Here is a 17,394-nt window from a genome sequence, read left to right on the forward strand (position 1 = left end):
CCTTGGCCTCATCCTTGATTCTTCTCTTACTCTCACATTTCATGTTTAACCCATCAGGAAAACCTACTGGCTCTACCTTCAGAGTCTGACCACATCTCCCTGTCTTTACTGTTCCACCTGGTCTAAGCCACCATCATCTCTCACTTGGATGACTGCCAGGGCTTCCTAACTGGTCTCCCTGCTTCCATGCCTCCATCCTCCAACCTGCCCTCAACCTAGCAGCCAGTGGGATCTTTTAAAAATGAATTGGTTTACTTCAGTCTCCTGCTCAGACCCTTTCAGTGAATTCTAATCTCACCCAGAATACAAGCCAAGCCATTACAATGGCCTACTAGGTTGTACATGATGGGCCTCCTTGTCAGACCTCTGACTTCATCTGCTACCTGTTTCCTTGCTCGGTGTGCTCCAGCTACTGACCTCCTTACTGTACTTCAAACATGCCAGGAACACCCCTACCTCAGGGCCTTTGCACATACTGTTCCCTCAGCTGGTGTGTTCCGCCTCCATGTTTTTACTCAGATGCCACTTTCTCAGGGAGGCCTTCTTTATTTAAAGTTGCAACCCCCTGTCTGTCACCCACCCCGCCCCTGAACTCCCAACACCTTTCTTGTTTTTATTTTTCTCCATAGCAATTATCACCATTTGATAAGTTGTGTATTTTTACTTATTTGTTTCTTTGTTTCCCCCATGACATGAGGACAGGTGCATTGGTCTGTTTTATCCATTGCTGTATCCCTAGCACCTAAGAATGCCGGCAAAACAGTATTTCTCAACCTTTTGTTTTCACTGTTGCTCCTCACCCCAGGAGTCCTTTTAGATGTTTCTCCTGATCACCCTCCACTCATGAGATTTTAATACCACAGATATATTGTATATTGGTTTCTGTATTGTACTTGTATATGTACTTTATACATATATAATACATGCTTTTTAAGGAGAAGGGGTATTTTCTTCCCCTCAAGAATCAATTTTCACCTCCTTAGGGGGATTCTGCTGCTGTGAAGAATGCATGATGTAGCTGCTGGACACAGATATGTTGGATGGATGCGTTTTGCTTGGAGTAGGAGGCAGGGATGGAGTCTGGTTAGCAGGTTTGGGGTTTCTTGGTAGAAGCCAGTGATTCTGATGGAAGGGAGTTAGTGCCACATCGGTGGGGAGGGAAGGAAGGAGGAGAGGACAGTGCAGCTAGTGACCCCAGGGCCAGAGGAGAAGAAGAGGGGGGTGGGCACTTTTAAGTGTGATGGGAGTTTCTGGTTGAGAACCAGAATTTGTCCTTTGAGTCAGGCAGTCACTGGTGACCTTGATATAAGTTGTTTCTGGGGTTGGTGGTAATAGAAGCTGAATTGAGTTTTTGGAGAGAATCTGGGACAATGTGGAAATAAAATAGAATAGTTGCCAAAGGGATGATAGGAGCCAGTGTGGTTTTTTTTTTTTTGGTTTTTTTTTTTTTCTTTTAAGCAGTTGAAAGACCTGGCTGGCAACTGGAATAGAATTTCAAATGTCTTTATTAAAAGAAAAATTTTAATCCAACATACTTGGGAGATTGTCACCATGTTAGATGGAAACTGACGGCTGTTTATTAACAAAGTTTAAAGTTTGGGATTTGTGAAAGAATCTGTCTCAAACTTGAACATGACACATCTCTTTTTTGTTAGCAGGGCAGGAGGATGGGGGAAGATGGACTTGCTCTCCCCATGTTTCTGTTAGTTTGTCCAAAGGTCCAACTGTTTATGGAGAGATCTTATAACTGAACAACATTATAACAGTGAAATAGAAATTAATGTACAAATTTTACCCACAATCCCACCAACATAAAAAGCAAGCTTTTCCTTTATTTTTGTTCCTTTCAAATCTTTGTCCATCTTAATATTTACTTCATATATTACTATAATCATAATGAAGTTTTGAGGTCACATTCTGGTTTTTTTTTTACTCAGAATAAAAGCATTTCCCATATCACACAGATTGTCTTCATAACTACCATTTAGATAACTACATGATTTTCCATCAAACCAATGCCATCCATTAGGTTGCCTTCCATTATTTCAGTATTATAGCCAATGCTTCCATGAACATTTTCAAGTATGTACCTTTTTCTTGCTTATGGGGATGGAATGAGCAGGAATAACCTTTCTGGGTGAATTCTCAGGAAAGGAATTACTTGGGCCAGCATGCTTTCTAAGAGAATGCTATCCAGGTATGTAAAGATCAAGGGAACCTAAAGATAGTGAGTTATATTCTGTAACATACATGTTAAATTCCTGGTTCAAAGCTCAATTTCCCCTTTGTAAGTCTGAAAAGCAGAGATTTCTGACAAGATATCGAGTCATAAACAGAGCTAGAAGAAACTAGCCATTGGCCTGACTCTCCTAATAGAATAGAAGGCACCCAAGTCACAGGAGGGAGAGGGGAGAAAGGAAACCCACATCGCATAGCTCTCTCAGCACACAGAGGAAGGCTGTGGTACCCTCATGACTACAGTCTGCTTCTATAAAACGGAGCTGTGTAAATCATAAGTTAATGACTGGGAGGTAGAACACAGTCACGGGGAAGTTCACCCTCCTGCCGTCATTTGGTGGGAGGCTCTATTCCTTGGGCTGTACGTCTTGCCTCTGGACCCCAACTTTCCTTGAGTCTCTGATCTGTGGTCCCCCCATTTCTGCAAAGCCTTTTCTCGTCTTTCCCTCTTCTGTCCCTCATCAGATATTCTAAACCTCCCCCTCTCTTAAGCACCTGTCACACCCCCACTCCATTTACCTTAGCCCTGTGTGCCTGGCTTACAAAAGGCTCAGAAGTATCTAGCAAACCGAACTCTTCCATTTCACAGAGAAAACAGAGGCTATCAGAGGAATTCCCTTAACTTTTCAGTCCCCCAGTGCCACCCTTCTTTTTGGTTCAGGCCAACCTTCCCTCCATTCTTAATGAAAAATGTTTTCTCCTGTTCAAGGCTTGGCCTCTTCCCTGTGCTCTCAGACCCTTTTCCGCTTCACAGGGTCCTTTCGAAATCCGTTAATTACCTACCTGTGCTACCTGTCTTCAGCCTTTTCCTCCCTACTGCTCTATGCCCTCAGCATAGAATCATACTCAAGATTCTCCCATTGTAAACACACACACACACACACACACACACACACACACACACACCCTGAGCTTAGGACTCTTGTAGCTACTCCCAGACCTCAGTCTTTCTTTGGGTCCTTACCTCTCATTCCCTCCTCAGCTCCTGCAAGGACCTCCTTTCCTAACGGAGGACCACTCCATCAAGATTGTTTTAGCAAAGGCCCCCCATGATTGTGTGTAAGATTCACAGGTCTGTCTTCGTTGTCTCTTACGCGACGCCTCTGTGATGGTCAGGACGGTTGACCATAGCTTCCTGGTTGCTCCTCCCACGGTTCCCCCTCAGCCGACTCCCTCCCAGCTCACTGCCCATCCTCTCTCAATCTCCTTTGCACGTCCCTTCTCCTTGACCTGGAAATATTGGTGTTTTCTAGAACACATCTTCGTTTGCCTCTCATTTGATTCCCCTCTCTGGGAAGCCTCCTCTTCAGCTGTAGCTCCAACTACCACTTCCAGTCTGCCAATTCCCACCTCTCTGTCTCCTCCCCAGCCTCACTCATGACCTCCAGATCTGCCTAACTGATGGACGTCTCTTGTTGCTGGCCCATAAGTGAACCTCATTAAACGTGACCCAAAGTAATTTCATCTTCTCTCTAAACTTCCCCCTTCTGTATTTATCTCGGTGAATGATCACAGCCATCCAGCCAGCGGAAAGCTGGTGTTCATCCTCTGTCACCAAGTCCCGTTGATTTTTGCTTCTGATCATCTCGGAAATATTTGCCCCCCTTTCCAGTCCTCTGACAGTGCTTTGGTTTGGACCTCCAAATCTTGGAGAGGCCTTCTGACTCTCCTCTCCACCTCTCTTTTGGTCTTTGAATCCATCTTCTGTCCTGACACATACCTGCTAAATGGTCTTCCAATGCCTACAAGATAAAGTTAATTGCCTCCATACAGCAAAGTCCCTCACATTCTGGTCCCTGCTTCCTCTCCAGCCTTACCTTCCTCCTCCTTCTCTTCCTCCTGTCTCTCACGCATCCTCTGTACTCTGGCCACGATAGGCTCTTCGTACCGTGGCTCACAATGGCTTCTTCAATGCCATCTGGTGAAATTGGACTCTGATCCTTACTTTCCTCTGAGGTCTCTGTGCCTTGCCCTGACAGAGAGTAATTCTCCTTCTTGGAGCTTTCTGATCAAAAATGTTGATGGAGATGGTAGAGAGTGCTGTTCCACCACCCACAGTTCTGGTTCTTCCCCACCCTGGGCTCACAATAGGATTGCACGTTTTGACCCCTCTGAGGGCCCCTTGTAACAGCCTTGGCCAAGAAAATATAAGTGGAAGTGGTGTGTGTCAGTTCCGGGTCAGAGAATTTAGCTGCTAGTGTGAAAGCCTCCACAGCTCTTTGTTACAGCAGCTGGTCACATTCCAGATGGTGGCTGTGTCCGGGAATGGACCGACAGCTAATCTCTGATGAATATGTACTGTGAGCAAGAAATCAATCTTTTTTTTTTTTTTATGGAATCTCAGATCCCCAACCAGGGGTTGAACCCAGGCCATGGCACTGAAAGCCTGGAATCCTAACCACTAGGCAACCAGGGAACTCCCATTCTTTGTTGATTTAAACCTATAATATTTGGCCTTATTTATTATTAAAACACAACTTAGCCCATCTTGACTGAGGAACCTGTACAGTGCTTACAAGTGGTCAGTTATGTAAAAACACTTCTGCTAGATTCTTAGTTGTTTGTCCCATCCCTTTTGTGTCTCAGAGTCTAGAAGGACACGGGTATGTAAGCACCAATGATCTTTTTTTAGGGGGTGAGGGGGTGAGGGCACATAAATTTTAACTTACAAAGAATTTGTATCTTACATGTGAAGTCACACTTTTCAATAGATCATTGGAAAGTAATAAGAATAAGATAAAAAAAGATTTGCTTTTACTAAGTACTAAGTATGTTCTTTTATTACTTGCCATTAATCCATGTTTTATTTGATCTCTCTAAATGTATGGCTTTCATTTCAGTTGCCTTAAAATTTATTTTATTTCTATCTCCTGGGTTCTTCTGTTATATTTTATCCTGAAACTTTATTCTCTTTTTATCTCTTACTGATTCCAGTCTAACAGTCATATCTTTCATCCTGCGCTTCTTAAAACAGGAATCAGTAAACCTGGTCTAAACCTATGTTTAGGCACTAACCAAGAGTGTGAGGTGGTTAGAATATCACGCATGACCAAAGCAAGAAGGTCAGGGAGCTGGTGGGAAGAGAGAAAAATAGCCAGGTATTAACCAAAGGACAACATGGCAGGTTCAAAAAGCGTAGCTTTTGGAATTAGGAAAGTTAGAGATTAATCTGGTTTTGCCGTTTACTACTCATGGGGGCCTCTGATACCTCAGATCCCTTATCTGTAAATGTAGGTGGTAATAGAATTAATTCACAGACCTTTTGAGAGATACAGTGAGGTCATTTATGTGGAAGCTCTTTGTAAATTTCACATAATCACTTAAACATTTTTTAACATGACAAGAATGGCAGAAGACTTGTATTTCCACCAAGAGAGGGAGATTTAAGAACTCCGTGCAGTGGGAGTGCCGGCATTTTCAAGTCTCAGATTTGATCACCGGGGTGGGTGGGAGTTATCTGGCCCACAGGTGGGGCCACATCTGTACATTAGGACCTAAGACCCTCCCATAGGAGCCCTTAGATTACATGGAAATCAGACAAACTATCTTGTAGCTCAGTTTTTTTTTTTTTCCTGACCCAGTAGGTGACTATTGCTGTGCGTCCTCCAAGAACTTTGGATGTAGAGTTAATCAGTTGTTTGCTAGCTGTCACATGCTCCCCTCAGTGTCTGATCTACTGTTCCCATTCTTGTTTCTGTTTCCCTTGTACAGTTTCTTGCACATTCTCTGTAATGGTTTGTCTAAAATGATGTTTGGGCTGATGGTGCACCTCCTAAGAGGACCCCGGTCGTCTCTTAGAAGGAGCAGAGCTCTTCTCCTCTACAGGAGACCGGCAGAGGGAGGCCAAGATATTAGCTTTATTTCTGACAAAGCTCTGGAGAATGTAGTTTAGATCATCCACCCAGTCGCACTGAATTAAGCAGCCTCACCCTCCACCCCAGTCACAGGCAGGGCTGGACAGCTGAAGGCCTCTCTATCTAGGGCAGAGCCGGCTTCCTCACCCCGGCCACGGACAGAACAGACTCCTGTAACTGGTGGGTAGATTTGGAAAGGGGGGAAGACTTTCAAGCCACCGGGGCTGGGAGCCAAGTATGCTCAGTTTCTTACTGCAAACGCATCAATCAGATCTCTCATTCCCTCCGAGGCCAGGTGGGTGTGGATGAAGAGTGAGACCCTTCACAGAAATACGCAGCTAAAGGGATGGAAAGCAAGCATCTCAGCTTGAATTTGACCAGAAACCCTCTCAACTGTGTGGAAGCAATGCCAAATACTGCTTCTGCCCTGCCCCCCTGCCGTCCTTCTGGTGACCTCGCCCAGCCCTAACACTGAGGGCTTCTGACTCTCGGCCTCGCCTGATGCCACCCGGCTTGGTCGTCATCCACCGCAATAGTTCTCAACCTAGGCTACATATTAGGATCACCTGGGGGAGCTTCTAAACCATCCGGTGCTCAGTCCTGCCTCCAGAGATCCTGATTCAATTGGTCTGGGTTGGAGCCTTGGCATCAGTAGTTTTCAAGACTCCCCGGGTGATTCTAAAGCACAGCCAGGGTTACAGACCACTGATCTAATGGGTTAGGTCTCATCGACCCTCTTCGTCTTCATCTGGCCAGATGTAAACTGCAGGTAACACCATCTGTGAAGCTCTCAGAACGAAGGCAGCCTCTGATAATGGTGTCAGCAGTGGTGCCGCCACTTCTTCCTAGATTAAAGCCACGATGGTATAGCTTCAGAGGTCCTGTTTTTCTTCTCGACTTGTCCTTCACATGAATGGCAGGTTTCAAAAAGAAGTTGTATCTGGCCCCTTGGTGCTCAGCTATTCGTTTTCTTGAAAGGGAGTAAGGGGGAAGATTTCTTTCTTGTTACAGAAAGGCTCTTGATCTGACTTTCCCCTCAGCCCATCTGCAGCCAGTCATTATGAAAATGCGGTGAAAGACGCTCCCAGACATACGCTCAACGCATTCATCTCCTTTAACTTCACCCCTCCTCTCACACCCAGGCATCGAGCCAGGCTTCTGATGGCTCCATGGTCAGCGAGAAGGAAATCTCTGACCCCAGCGCTTAAAAAGAGGAGACTTGATGATATGATAGAACCTTTTAAAATACAGTTTTCTCGGTACCTCTCCTGAATTTCTCTCAGCTGAGCTGTACCTACCTGACTCCAGCCTATTGGAAGCAGCCCCATCAGTGAGTCTTAATCACCCACAGTGGCTGAGGGACGGCAGATGCTTCGGTGCATATGTGTCTCTGATAACAGAACCCATTTAACTGCTCCGAATCCACGGGGTGTGATTATGTTGGGGTAATAACTCCCAGGAATGGCTTTGTTACAGTTATAACATGCTGAGAGGGAGCGAAATACGAATCCTGCATAAATTAGCCTGCCAGGTACAGTGAGCTATTCGTCCGTGCTATCATACCTGTAATAAAGGGCATCACACCACAACCAGTCTGGGTGTTCAGCTGCATGACTAGATGAAACGCACATTTGCCGTTGTTTAATTTGAGTTTTGTTTTTAAAAAATATGCCTTTAATGTTATGAAATCCCTGATATAGTTCAGAGATTCAAATGAGCTTTTACTTTTCATCTTTTGAAAAAAAAGAAATCTTAATCTACACGCTAATTCTATCCCATTGATTCCTCCTACAATATCAGTTTTTGTAGTGAATCAAATGTACCTGCTTTTTTTTTTTTTTTTATCCCTGCCTCTGTTTTGGAACTGTTCATGTCACCTCAGGAAGGAACCTACCATTTTGGTCATTGCTGTGGTAAAATATTTATTGTAGTCCAAGTAACTAACTTTGAAGATCATACCAGGAAGATTTTAGTTGGCAGGATTTTAAATCAGCTAACTGCATGTGCAATCAGATATCTCTGCCTTCAACATAAACTACCAACATAGTAGGTTAGGTAATATAATTACATAACCCAAAGATGTAGCCATAAGCATATGACCTGCTCAACCTAGATTCTTAAACAGGCTTGGCTTGACAGTTTTACTTTCCAAAGGTCAAAATTGGGGCTGAGATCTCAGGGCCACTGAAATGTGAAATAAAAAGGCAATGAATGGGGACTTCCCTGGTGGCTCAGTGGTTAAGAATCCACCTGCCAATGCAGGGGACACGGGTTCGATCCGTGGACCAGGAAGATCCCACATGCCATGGAGCAACTAAGCCCGTGCACCACGACTACTGAAGCCCACACACCTAGAGCCTGTAAGAGAAGCTGCCACAATGAAAAGCCGCACCAAAATGAAGACTGGCCCCTGCTCACCACAACTAGAGAAAGCCCGCGTGCAGCAATGAAGAGCCAATGTAGCCAATAAATTAAAAAAAAAAAAAAGGCAATGAATGTATTCAAATCTTAAGGCCAAGTACCATCAACTGGTTAAGGGATGTAAGGAGTCAGGAGCTGGGGTTTACTATGTGGTATGCATGGGTTTGGTGGATCACTGTGTATTGTCGAGTAGGTAAAGGCTTACTAAGAGAGTGAATACATAAGCCTGGATTATAGCCACGGCAAATTCGAGAATAGTAAGATGAGGATGAGGAATGTGATAAAAGCTGTAGCCGTACTGACACTCATTAGTGCTAGAGTTGCTAGCCCTTATATGAGAACTAGTTCTTGTGAAGTACCAGTTTCATTGTTTTTCATCTTTGTGTTTTTTTTTTAAATTGAAGTATAGTTGACTTACAATAGGATGTTAGTTTCAGGTGTACAACATAGAAATTTGATCTTTTTATAGATTATACTCCAAAGTTATTGTAAAATATGGACTATATTTCCTGTGTTGTACATTACATCCTTATAACTATTTATTTTATAACCAGGAGTTTGTGCCTCTTAATCCCCTTCACCTACTTTACCTCCCCCACCCATCTCCCCCCTGGTAACCACTAGTTAGTTCTCTGTATCTGTGAGTCTGTTTCTGTTTTGTTGTGTTTGTTCATTCTGTAGTTCAGAGTCCACATACAACTTTCTCTGTGTGACTTATTTTACTAAGTATAACATCCTCCAGGCTGAGCCACCCTGTCACAAGTGGCAAGATTTCATTCTTTTTATGGCTGAGTAATATTCCATTGTATATACAAAATGTATCTTTTTAATCCATTCAGCTGTTGATAGATACTTTGTTTCTTTTTTTTTAATGAATTTCTTTTTCACATTAGTCACTTCATTTTTAAAAATTTATTTATTGGCTGCTTTGGGTCTTCATTGCCACGTGCAGGCTTTCTCTAGTTGTGGTAAACAGGGCTACTCTTTGTTGCAGTGCTCGGGCTTCTCAGTGCAGTGGCTTCTCTTTGCAGAGCATGGGCGCTAGGCATGCAGGCTTCAGTAGCTGCAGCATGTGGGCTCAGTAGTTGTGGCTTGTGGGTTCTTAGAGCACAGGCTCAGTAGTTGTGGCCCATGGGCTTAGTTGCTCCGTGGCATGTGGAATCTTCTTGGACCAGGGCTCGAACCTGTGTCCCCTGCATTGGGAGGTGGATTCCTAACCACTGCACCACCAGGGAAGTCCACATAGTTTGTTTCTATATCTTGACTATTGTAAATGATGCTGCTGTGAACGTAGGGATGCGTATATCATTTTGAGTTAATATTTTTGCTTTCTTGGATCAATATCCAGGTGTGGAATTGCTGGATCATGTGGTAGTCCTAGTTTTAATTTTTTGAGGAACCTCCATACTGTTTTCCATAGTGGATATACCAATTTACATTCCTACCAACAGTGCATGAAGTTTCCTTTTTCTCCATGTCCTCACCAACACAACATAATATTTTAAATAGCTGGTGACACTGAGGCCTACTCTTAGATTTTCATCTCTTCACCTCCCTTTTGCATAATGCAAGGAGACAGAATGTGGCAGAGGAATGAGCAGATTTTCAGTCCTAGGTCTGCTACCTACTAGATCTGTGTCTTTGGGAACTTTTGTGACCTCTCTGAGTTTCCAGTTTCTGTACTTGTTCAAGAGACGTAGCAACATAACACCTCCCATGTAAGGGTTGAAGATAACATATGCAAAGTCCCTGGCACCTGTGAGGCACCCAATAAATAGGCAGCAGAAATTAGTATTTTTTCTTTTGGATTGTCTGAAAGTCCTTGGGGAAGATGAGTCACCCTCAGAGATTAGAAGTGAAAGCAGAGCAGCAAATTGTGAGAAGAATTGAGGAGTCATCCTCCAGCAGGTAAAGTTCACACAGCAGGGCTGAGTTCCAGAAGTTCCACTGAGGACCTGCCACGCAGAGCCTCAGAAGCAGCCCCGTCAGCCTCTACCTCGTCTCTAGGAAAGCCCTGGTCAGTGACTTCACTGGCTGTCAGGGTGGAGGGAAATTTATAGGGAAGGAAGGTGTGTGTGTGTGTGTGTGTGTGTGTGTGTGTGTGTGTGTACACGTATATGCAAAATTATAGTTGTCAAACAAGGCTGATTTTGTGGATTTTTTTTTCTGATAAGGATATTAGAGGTAGTTGTTAGGGAGGAGGGAGAAATAAACATTCTTGTCCTGGACGAGCCAAGGAGAACAAGAAGTTCCTTTTCTCAAAAGCACCTTTTCCATATTTTTCATTAATTCGAGGATAATTTATGCTTAAGTTCTGCCTTTGGGTAAAGAATACCCGTGGAGTGTTAAATATACTAGTCATTCCTCATTTCTTGCCGTTACCAGTTTATGAAATCAGATTCAGGAAAAAGGAGTTTTTCAGTAGGGGTAGAAGAGGAGTTTCTAGAAAAAATGAAGGAAAAAAAAATGGAAGGAAGTAGGGCAGCCTCTCCCTGCCTTTTGACCTTCTCCCATTTTTACTTTCTCAATAACTCTCTCTTAATTGCCCGAGTGTTGATGGCTGTTCCTGCTCTCTGGAACCCACTAACCCATCTCCCTAAAATTTCAAAATATCCCATTTTTCGTTTTCTCCTTTAACCTGCAATTTTGTACACAAAAAGCAAAAGGTTATGATAGGGAAAACAAGAAGCAGTCACTTTGATAATGAAGTTCATCTGGGTCCTAATAAATGGTACGTACTTCAAAATACTTTAAAAATCAGGAGCTTGAGAATGAAAGAGCAGAGGCACACGCAACTTGCCACTTCTAATGATGGTGGCTACAGTCTGTCAGTGGAGGCTTCAGTTGAAACTTGAAGGGTCGCGCAGATTTAAAGCTGGAAGGGCCTCGTCTAGAACAGCCAGCCCCCTCTTATACAGACCATAGAGTGTTTGAACTGGAAGAGACGTTAGAAATTGCCTAGTTTCACCTCCCATTTTATAGATGCAAGAACTGAAAACCAGTGAAGTGACATAGTTTGCTGGAAGTCTAATCTCCAGGGAATGGCAGAGCCCTGCTCTCATCCCAAATTACTTCATCTCAGTAGTGCCAGTTTACCAAAGATGCATTAAGTACCCCTTTGTGACATGCATCATGCTAGGTCCTGGTTTGAGGGAGTACTGGGGATGCATAGTACACAGTCCCTGCCTTCCTGGGGCTCAGCTTCTCCTTGCAGTGAAGTACACATTCTCAAATACTTTTAATACACGGTGATGAGAAATAGCAGAGTGAACGTCAAGGTCTGGGAAGGATGAAGGAGGAAACAGTGATTTGGCTGTGGGAAGCTGGCTTTCCCCTTCTCACCAGTGCCTCCTAAACAGTACTATTTTGTATCCCACTAATCACTTTTTCCCAGCAGTGGGAGGAAAACAAGATCTCTATTAGCTGCACTGTTTTAATGGGTGAGTGAGACTGGACAATCGGGCCTCCGGGCTAAAAGACCGGAGGGGCCCCGGTACGAGTGGCTTCCTTCCCCCTTCCCTCCCACCCGGTAGTCCTCCTCAAACTCAGTAGGTGTCCCTCCCACCCCCACCATGCCTGCTTCCACACAGGCAGTGAGCTAAGGAAGGGGGGGGTGTGGGGGTGTGGAAGACAGGCAGTGTTACCAGAAGGAGGTACACCAGAGACCTTTGCAGCTCCACCATGTGTAGGCGGGGTGATGGGAGAGATGCAGGGCGTATAGGATGGTGATCAGTAAATCACCTGAAACAGGTGGGATCAGCAGGAGACGGGAGTCACACTTGCAGGAGACCCTGGGGATAGAGTGATGGTCACAGAGACCCTGAATCCCAACTATTCTACCCCAAAATATGTTTGAGAAACCATCTGCTTGCTCACAGAGGTAATTTCAACATTCCCTCTGCAATCTGGGTCATATGCCTCATTTGGTCAAGAAACTCTGCTTCTCTAAAATGTTGTAATTTTTACAAATTTTCAATCATAAGTTCCAAATTAAGATGCTCTTAAAAGTATGACTCAAGTTACAAGCTGTGATACATGATTGGTTAAATTTTATTTTTCACATTTCAGAAAAAATATTCCATATGTTTTCCCCAGCTCATTGAACTGTCTTGGCAATGAAGAGATCAGCGTATCTAGGAATGATTGATACCATATGACTCTTGGGCATCGTATTTTGACGATGCTCCGCACTGTTTCAAACCAAAACAGAAACCCACCCAAACACCCTGAGCTCAAAACTGGCACTTTTTGTCTTGATGGCTACATTTAGAGTTTAAATATCATCATTAAAATTTTACAGGTGACATATCAGGGAAAATTAAGCCAACCAGTTGTGTTGCCCTGAAAGGAAAACAGTCCTTCATTATAATGAATGAAATTGTGTGCTAGGTATGAATGCTGGTGACCTCTAGAAGATGAAGCGATGACCCATAAATGGATGAGAATCAGCCAGAGTAAACGAGGCAGAAGTTTTCCCAGCATAATTGTGTGTGCCAGCGGGGGAGATTTTTGTTATAATTAAAAGAGATAGAATGGTCAATAGGGAACATTTAATAGGAGCAAACATGACAACATCGCCTAACTATTTTTCTGGTCCATTCTTCATCCTCATGTTATACCATACATCTGGGTTTAAAAGTGACACATATGTTGCACATAAAAATAACACACATAAACTTGTACCGCAGAACCAAGCAAAAATGCATTTAGAATGAGGACACTGTCAATGCCCAATTTATTCAGAGTGAATCTCCAACTAAATTTGCACTGTCCAATGCAAGATTTTCTTCACAAGGCTGGGGAAAAGATTCAGAGTATCATGGGGACTAACGCAATCCTGGGAGACAGGTGAGGGCATCGTTGAAACCCCACCAGCTCTGTGAGTCTTCACAGAAAGCGGAGGGACACCTGATTAGAACAACTTCATTACGGCCGGGGCTGGCATAGGACCAGCCATGAAAAGAATTCTTTTTTGAACCACCGAGGAATGTGGCTCTGTGAGGATTACATGAGACGAAATGTGCCTGGTGCTTGCTGTGAAGTAAGTGTTTAGAAAACATTACTGTTTTGGAACATGTCCTGTGCTACGAGTAAAGTTTATCTTCATTTCACTGTGCAAAATGCTGAGGCTCCAGAAAGCCCCCTGTAGGCGCCCTGCTTTTGTCTAAATTCATCTGTGAGAAGCTTTACTCACACTTTAGCTGCCAATGACTCACGCTTAAATCATTTCACTCATCTTTTTTCCTTTTTTGCTTTTTAATACAGTTGCAAATCAGGTGACATTCTGCTTTGTTCTTTTTCTCCCTCCTAAGGGAAGCTAAGCAACTGGATAACAGCCCCATTACCTTAATGAACTAAAGCCATTCAGTGAAAGGGGTGGGTATCCACTTCATCAAATCTAGCAGATGATAATTTCTTGAAAAGCTGAAGACTAATTCTTGGGGATTTTCTGGAGCCCTATGCAAATTCATATCGCTTAATAGCCTATGTGAGTTGAAGGTTGGTGTCCAATGACTGCTAAGAAGTTGTAAGGAATGTTGCAGAAATATAAATAGGCCCACATTGAAATTAAATTAGACACTGCATATGTTAATAATAAATTCAATTAATTTAGCCTTCTACCTATGCTAGAAAAAAAAAATACCCAGGCAAAATAATAATTCATTTTAAATGCCTCAACTGGTAACCTTCTTTCCTGAAGAGTGATTTATGCAGTAATTTACTGGCTGTGTCTTCATAAGATTGTTCCAAACCAGCCCTTTCGAAATAATAATAATTTCTGAATGTGTGCTGGGAGAGATATAACAAACGACTTCTTATTAATTTTCATTTAATGAGTTGCCTATTCACATGGTAATTTTTAAAAAAATTCTCTTCTTAAGATAAACAGGTTGTAAATACTGCGGGGACACTTCCATTTCACAAATATCATGACAGGAAAATCTGTCTCATATTCTGTACGTGATCTGAAGGTCAATCAGTGGCGAATTTTCTATCTTAAATAGGCATCTAATTCTTTTCCAGTTATCACAGCATATCATTTTAAATATCTATAGTCAAGTCATCCAAGTTGGGTAAGAGAAACAAAAAGAATGTTTATCAATAGCAAAGGTCCTAGCAGGGAAAATGGGGGTATAGACAGGAAACAAGGTGATGTTCAAGGGGCAAAAGCAGCTAGAGTTGGTTAAGGAGCCCATGACACTGGTTCTTTTTTAAAGAACAAAACGAAGATCATCTCTGACAGCTTTCCTATTTCGCAAGTTCCTCTCTTTTTACAAAAGAGCCCATAATTTCTTACATAAATATTAATATTTAAGAATTTTAATTGCTTATCTTTTCAAAAAGTTTAATTCTCTGGCAACTCATTAACTATGAGTTGTCATAAGAAAAACAGCAAGAATGAAATCGTAAAAACAAAATAATAAAAACTAGGAAGAAGAAACTGCTCAGAAGAGACCTAGATATTTCCAACAGTTCACACCTGTTTAAAAAGTCCTGCAATAGACAGGGCAGGGCTCTTAAAAATAATTTCTTGCCACACTTGGAAGAGCTTGTCTAAAGTATTAAATAATTCAAATACAACAGTTACTTACATGAGAACCGAAAGGGCCTGGCTCCCAACCCACACTGCCTCACTCCCTCTCCGTGGAAAAGCCCGTACCGCATCTCGCCCGTGAACTTGTCCAGCTCCTGCCCCGAGGCATTGACAAGCAGAGCCCCAGTTTTGCAGAGGAAGGTGGCTTTGATCCACAAAGGTGTCCCCAGGGCTGTCACGACTCCAAGGGCACACACGAAGCTTAACATCCCAGCCATGCAAAAAATGATTTTCTTCTGTTGGCTTGGCATGATGAGAAATGGCTCTTGTGAGGGTGAGGTTCAAAAACCGGACCTTTGTGACCGATGAGAAGTGACTGCCCCTTTGACTGCATTTATTATGGAAGCTGAATGGACAGATCCCAGCTGAAAAGGCAACCTCACCGTTGACGGCGTTTCTCACTAGGTTAAATGTCAGAATGCCAGGTTGAAGGCAGCTCCATCACGCTTACTTGTTTTTTTCTCTCCTTTTCTGCTGCTGCTTCTACTTTGAAATCTTTGGACTAAGAATCTGTGAAATAAAACTCTTTCAAACTGCCTTCACGTATCTCCTCTTGTGTCCCTTGGTAACAGAGGTCTAAGATAACAGATGGAGTCTTCTATGTAACTTGATCAATGCCTCCCCTCTCCTCTGCCTCTTGTCTGATTGGGTGAGTTGAAACTTTCAGAAACAGGCTGCACTCCCATGATAAATTTTCAGCAACTTGAGAAGTTCATTTATTGATGTGTTTCTGTTTTTGGTTGGGAGAGAAGAGGAGTTTCATTAGAGGTAGATAGACTATGTATACACACACACATATATATTGGCAATTAATTGATTTGGAAGAATGTTCGTTGTAGCAGGATAAAATAAGGGACCAAATTGGATTCTGTGTGGTTCTGAAGCACTGCAGACCAACCACTGGGGCTCCTAACTCTTTTTCTCCCAGATCAATGATTTAGAACCAGTGTGTCAATAGAGAATTTGATTCAGTTTTTTCCTGGTACACAAAAATATGGAGAGGCAGGTGCAAATATCTAGATTTCTGAATGTTTCCCTTTGAAATATTTGGCTCCTTTGGGACAATGGCAAGGGAATGTGGTTCTGGATCTGAGAAATATCAGAATCTTAAAGAAGACAAAGGCATTGTCATGGAAATAATGGATTGTGGTCAGATGGAAGGCACTAAGAATTCATCGCTGCAAAGCAAGGTCCCAGCAGCGGTAATCGGTCAGGGAGAAAGAGACAAAGGCGTGAGCAAGATTAAGTAGCAAAGTGAGTTCGGTTAAACTATTAAGATCTGAAAACTAAAGTTCAGGATTCAGTGACAGCTTTTTAACTCTGCATTTCCAGTGACATTCCTCTTTCTGCAAACAGATACAGTACTCATTTGTGTGTGTGTGTGTGTGTGTGTGTGTGTGTGTGTGTGTGTGTGTGTGTGTATTTAATGAATGTCTATTTATGCCACAGTATTGTGCTCCGCTCTGACCTACAAAGTGAACTTTTAGTAAGAACTTATTATGCCTGGCACCTTGCTAAGTGTTTTACCTAAATTATCTAATTCTCACAATTACTGTATAAAGTGATGAAGCAGAAGATCACGATGATACCCCATTTCATAGATAAGGAAACTGAGGCTCAGAATGAGCAAGCAACTTGCCCAAGAGAGTAGTGGAACTGGATTCAAATCCAGGTCTTCTAATTCTGAGATTTATGTGCTAGTTATAGCAGTCCTTGACCTTGAAGAGATAACTAGCTCTTCAGTTTGGGTTGGCTTGGGCTGGGAGTAACAGGGCAGGGTAGCCCATCATCTGTTCTACACCTTGGGTGGCTGGGGAACACAGACATCTGCAAATAGAACATTCGCAGTCGGTCAGAAGCACCTGTTTATGTTAGCTTCTAGTCTTTTGATCCACCTTTAAGCGTGGCAGCTTAGAAGAAATTAATCAGTGAAGATTCCACACCATTGCCAGCATAAATGAGTCTCTGGGTTAATAGTACTTTGAGTGGAACTTTTTAAGATATACTCTTGGACTTCTTGGCACAGCTACCTGCTTTTAGTAGTTGCCAGAGGCGTCTTGTTGAAGATAGACAACTAAGTATAGAACCAAATCAGTAATGCCAGTGTCCTTTCAGGGGAGGGGAGGGGAACATAAACCATGGCCACAGGACAGGGCACACACAAGATTCGCAAGAGGCACTCAAAATTAGGTTTACAATATAAGTAAGTCTATTTATTTCATGTAACTTGACACATAGAATAAAGAACTCATCGCCAGTTATTTGACTTCCCAATGAATTCTCCAC

The 17,394-nt window shown here is 42.9% G+C and overlaps 1 protein-coding gene across 1 annotated transcript in view; it reads right to left on the reverse strand.

Moving 5' to 3' along the window:
* CLRN1 (clarin 1) overlaps nucleotides 1–15,359 on the reverse strand; it is a 39,869-nt gene extending 24,510 nt beyond the window's left edge. The window contains exon 1 of the mRNA XM_057740163.1: nucleotides 15,107–15,359. Coding sequence (XP_057596146.1) covers nucleotides 15,107–15,359 — 253 coding nt within the window. The remainder of the gene's footprint in view (nucleotides 1–15,106) is intronic.
* Nucleotides 15,360–17,394: the final 2,035 nt, after the last annotated feature.

Source organism: Hippopotamus amphibius, chromosome 6 (assembly GCF_030028045.1).
Source record: "Hippopotamus amphibius kiboko isolate mHipAmp2 chromosome 6, mHipAmp2.hap2, whole genome shotgun sequence".
Classification (NCBI taxonomy): Eukaryota; Metazoa; Chordata; class Mammalia; order Artiodactyla; family Hippopotamidae; genus Hippopotamus; species Hippopotamus amphibius.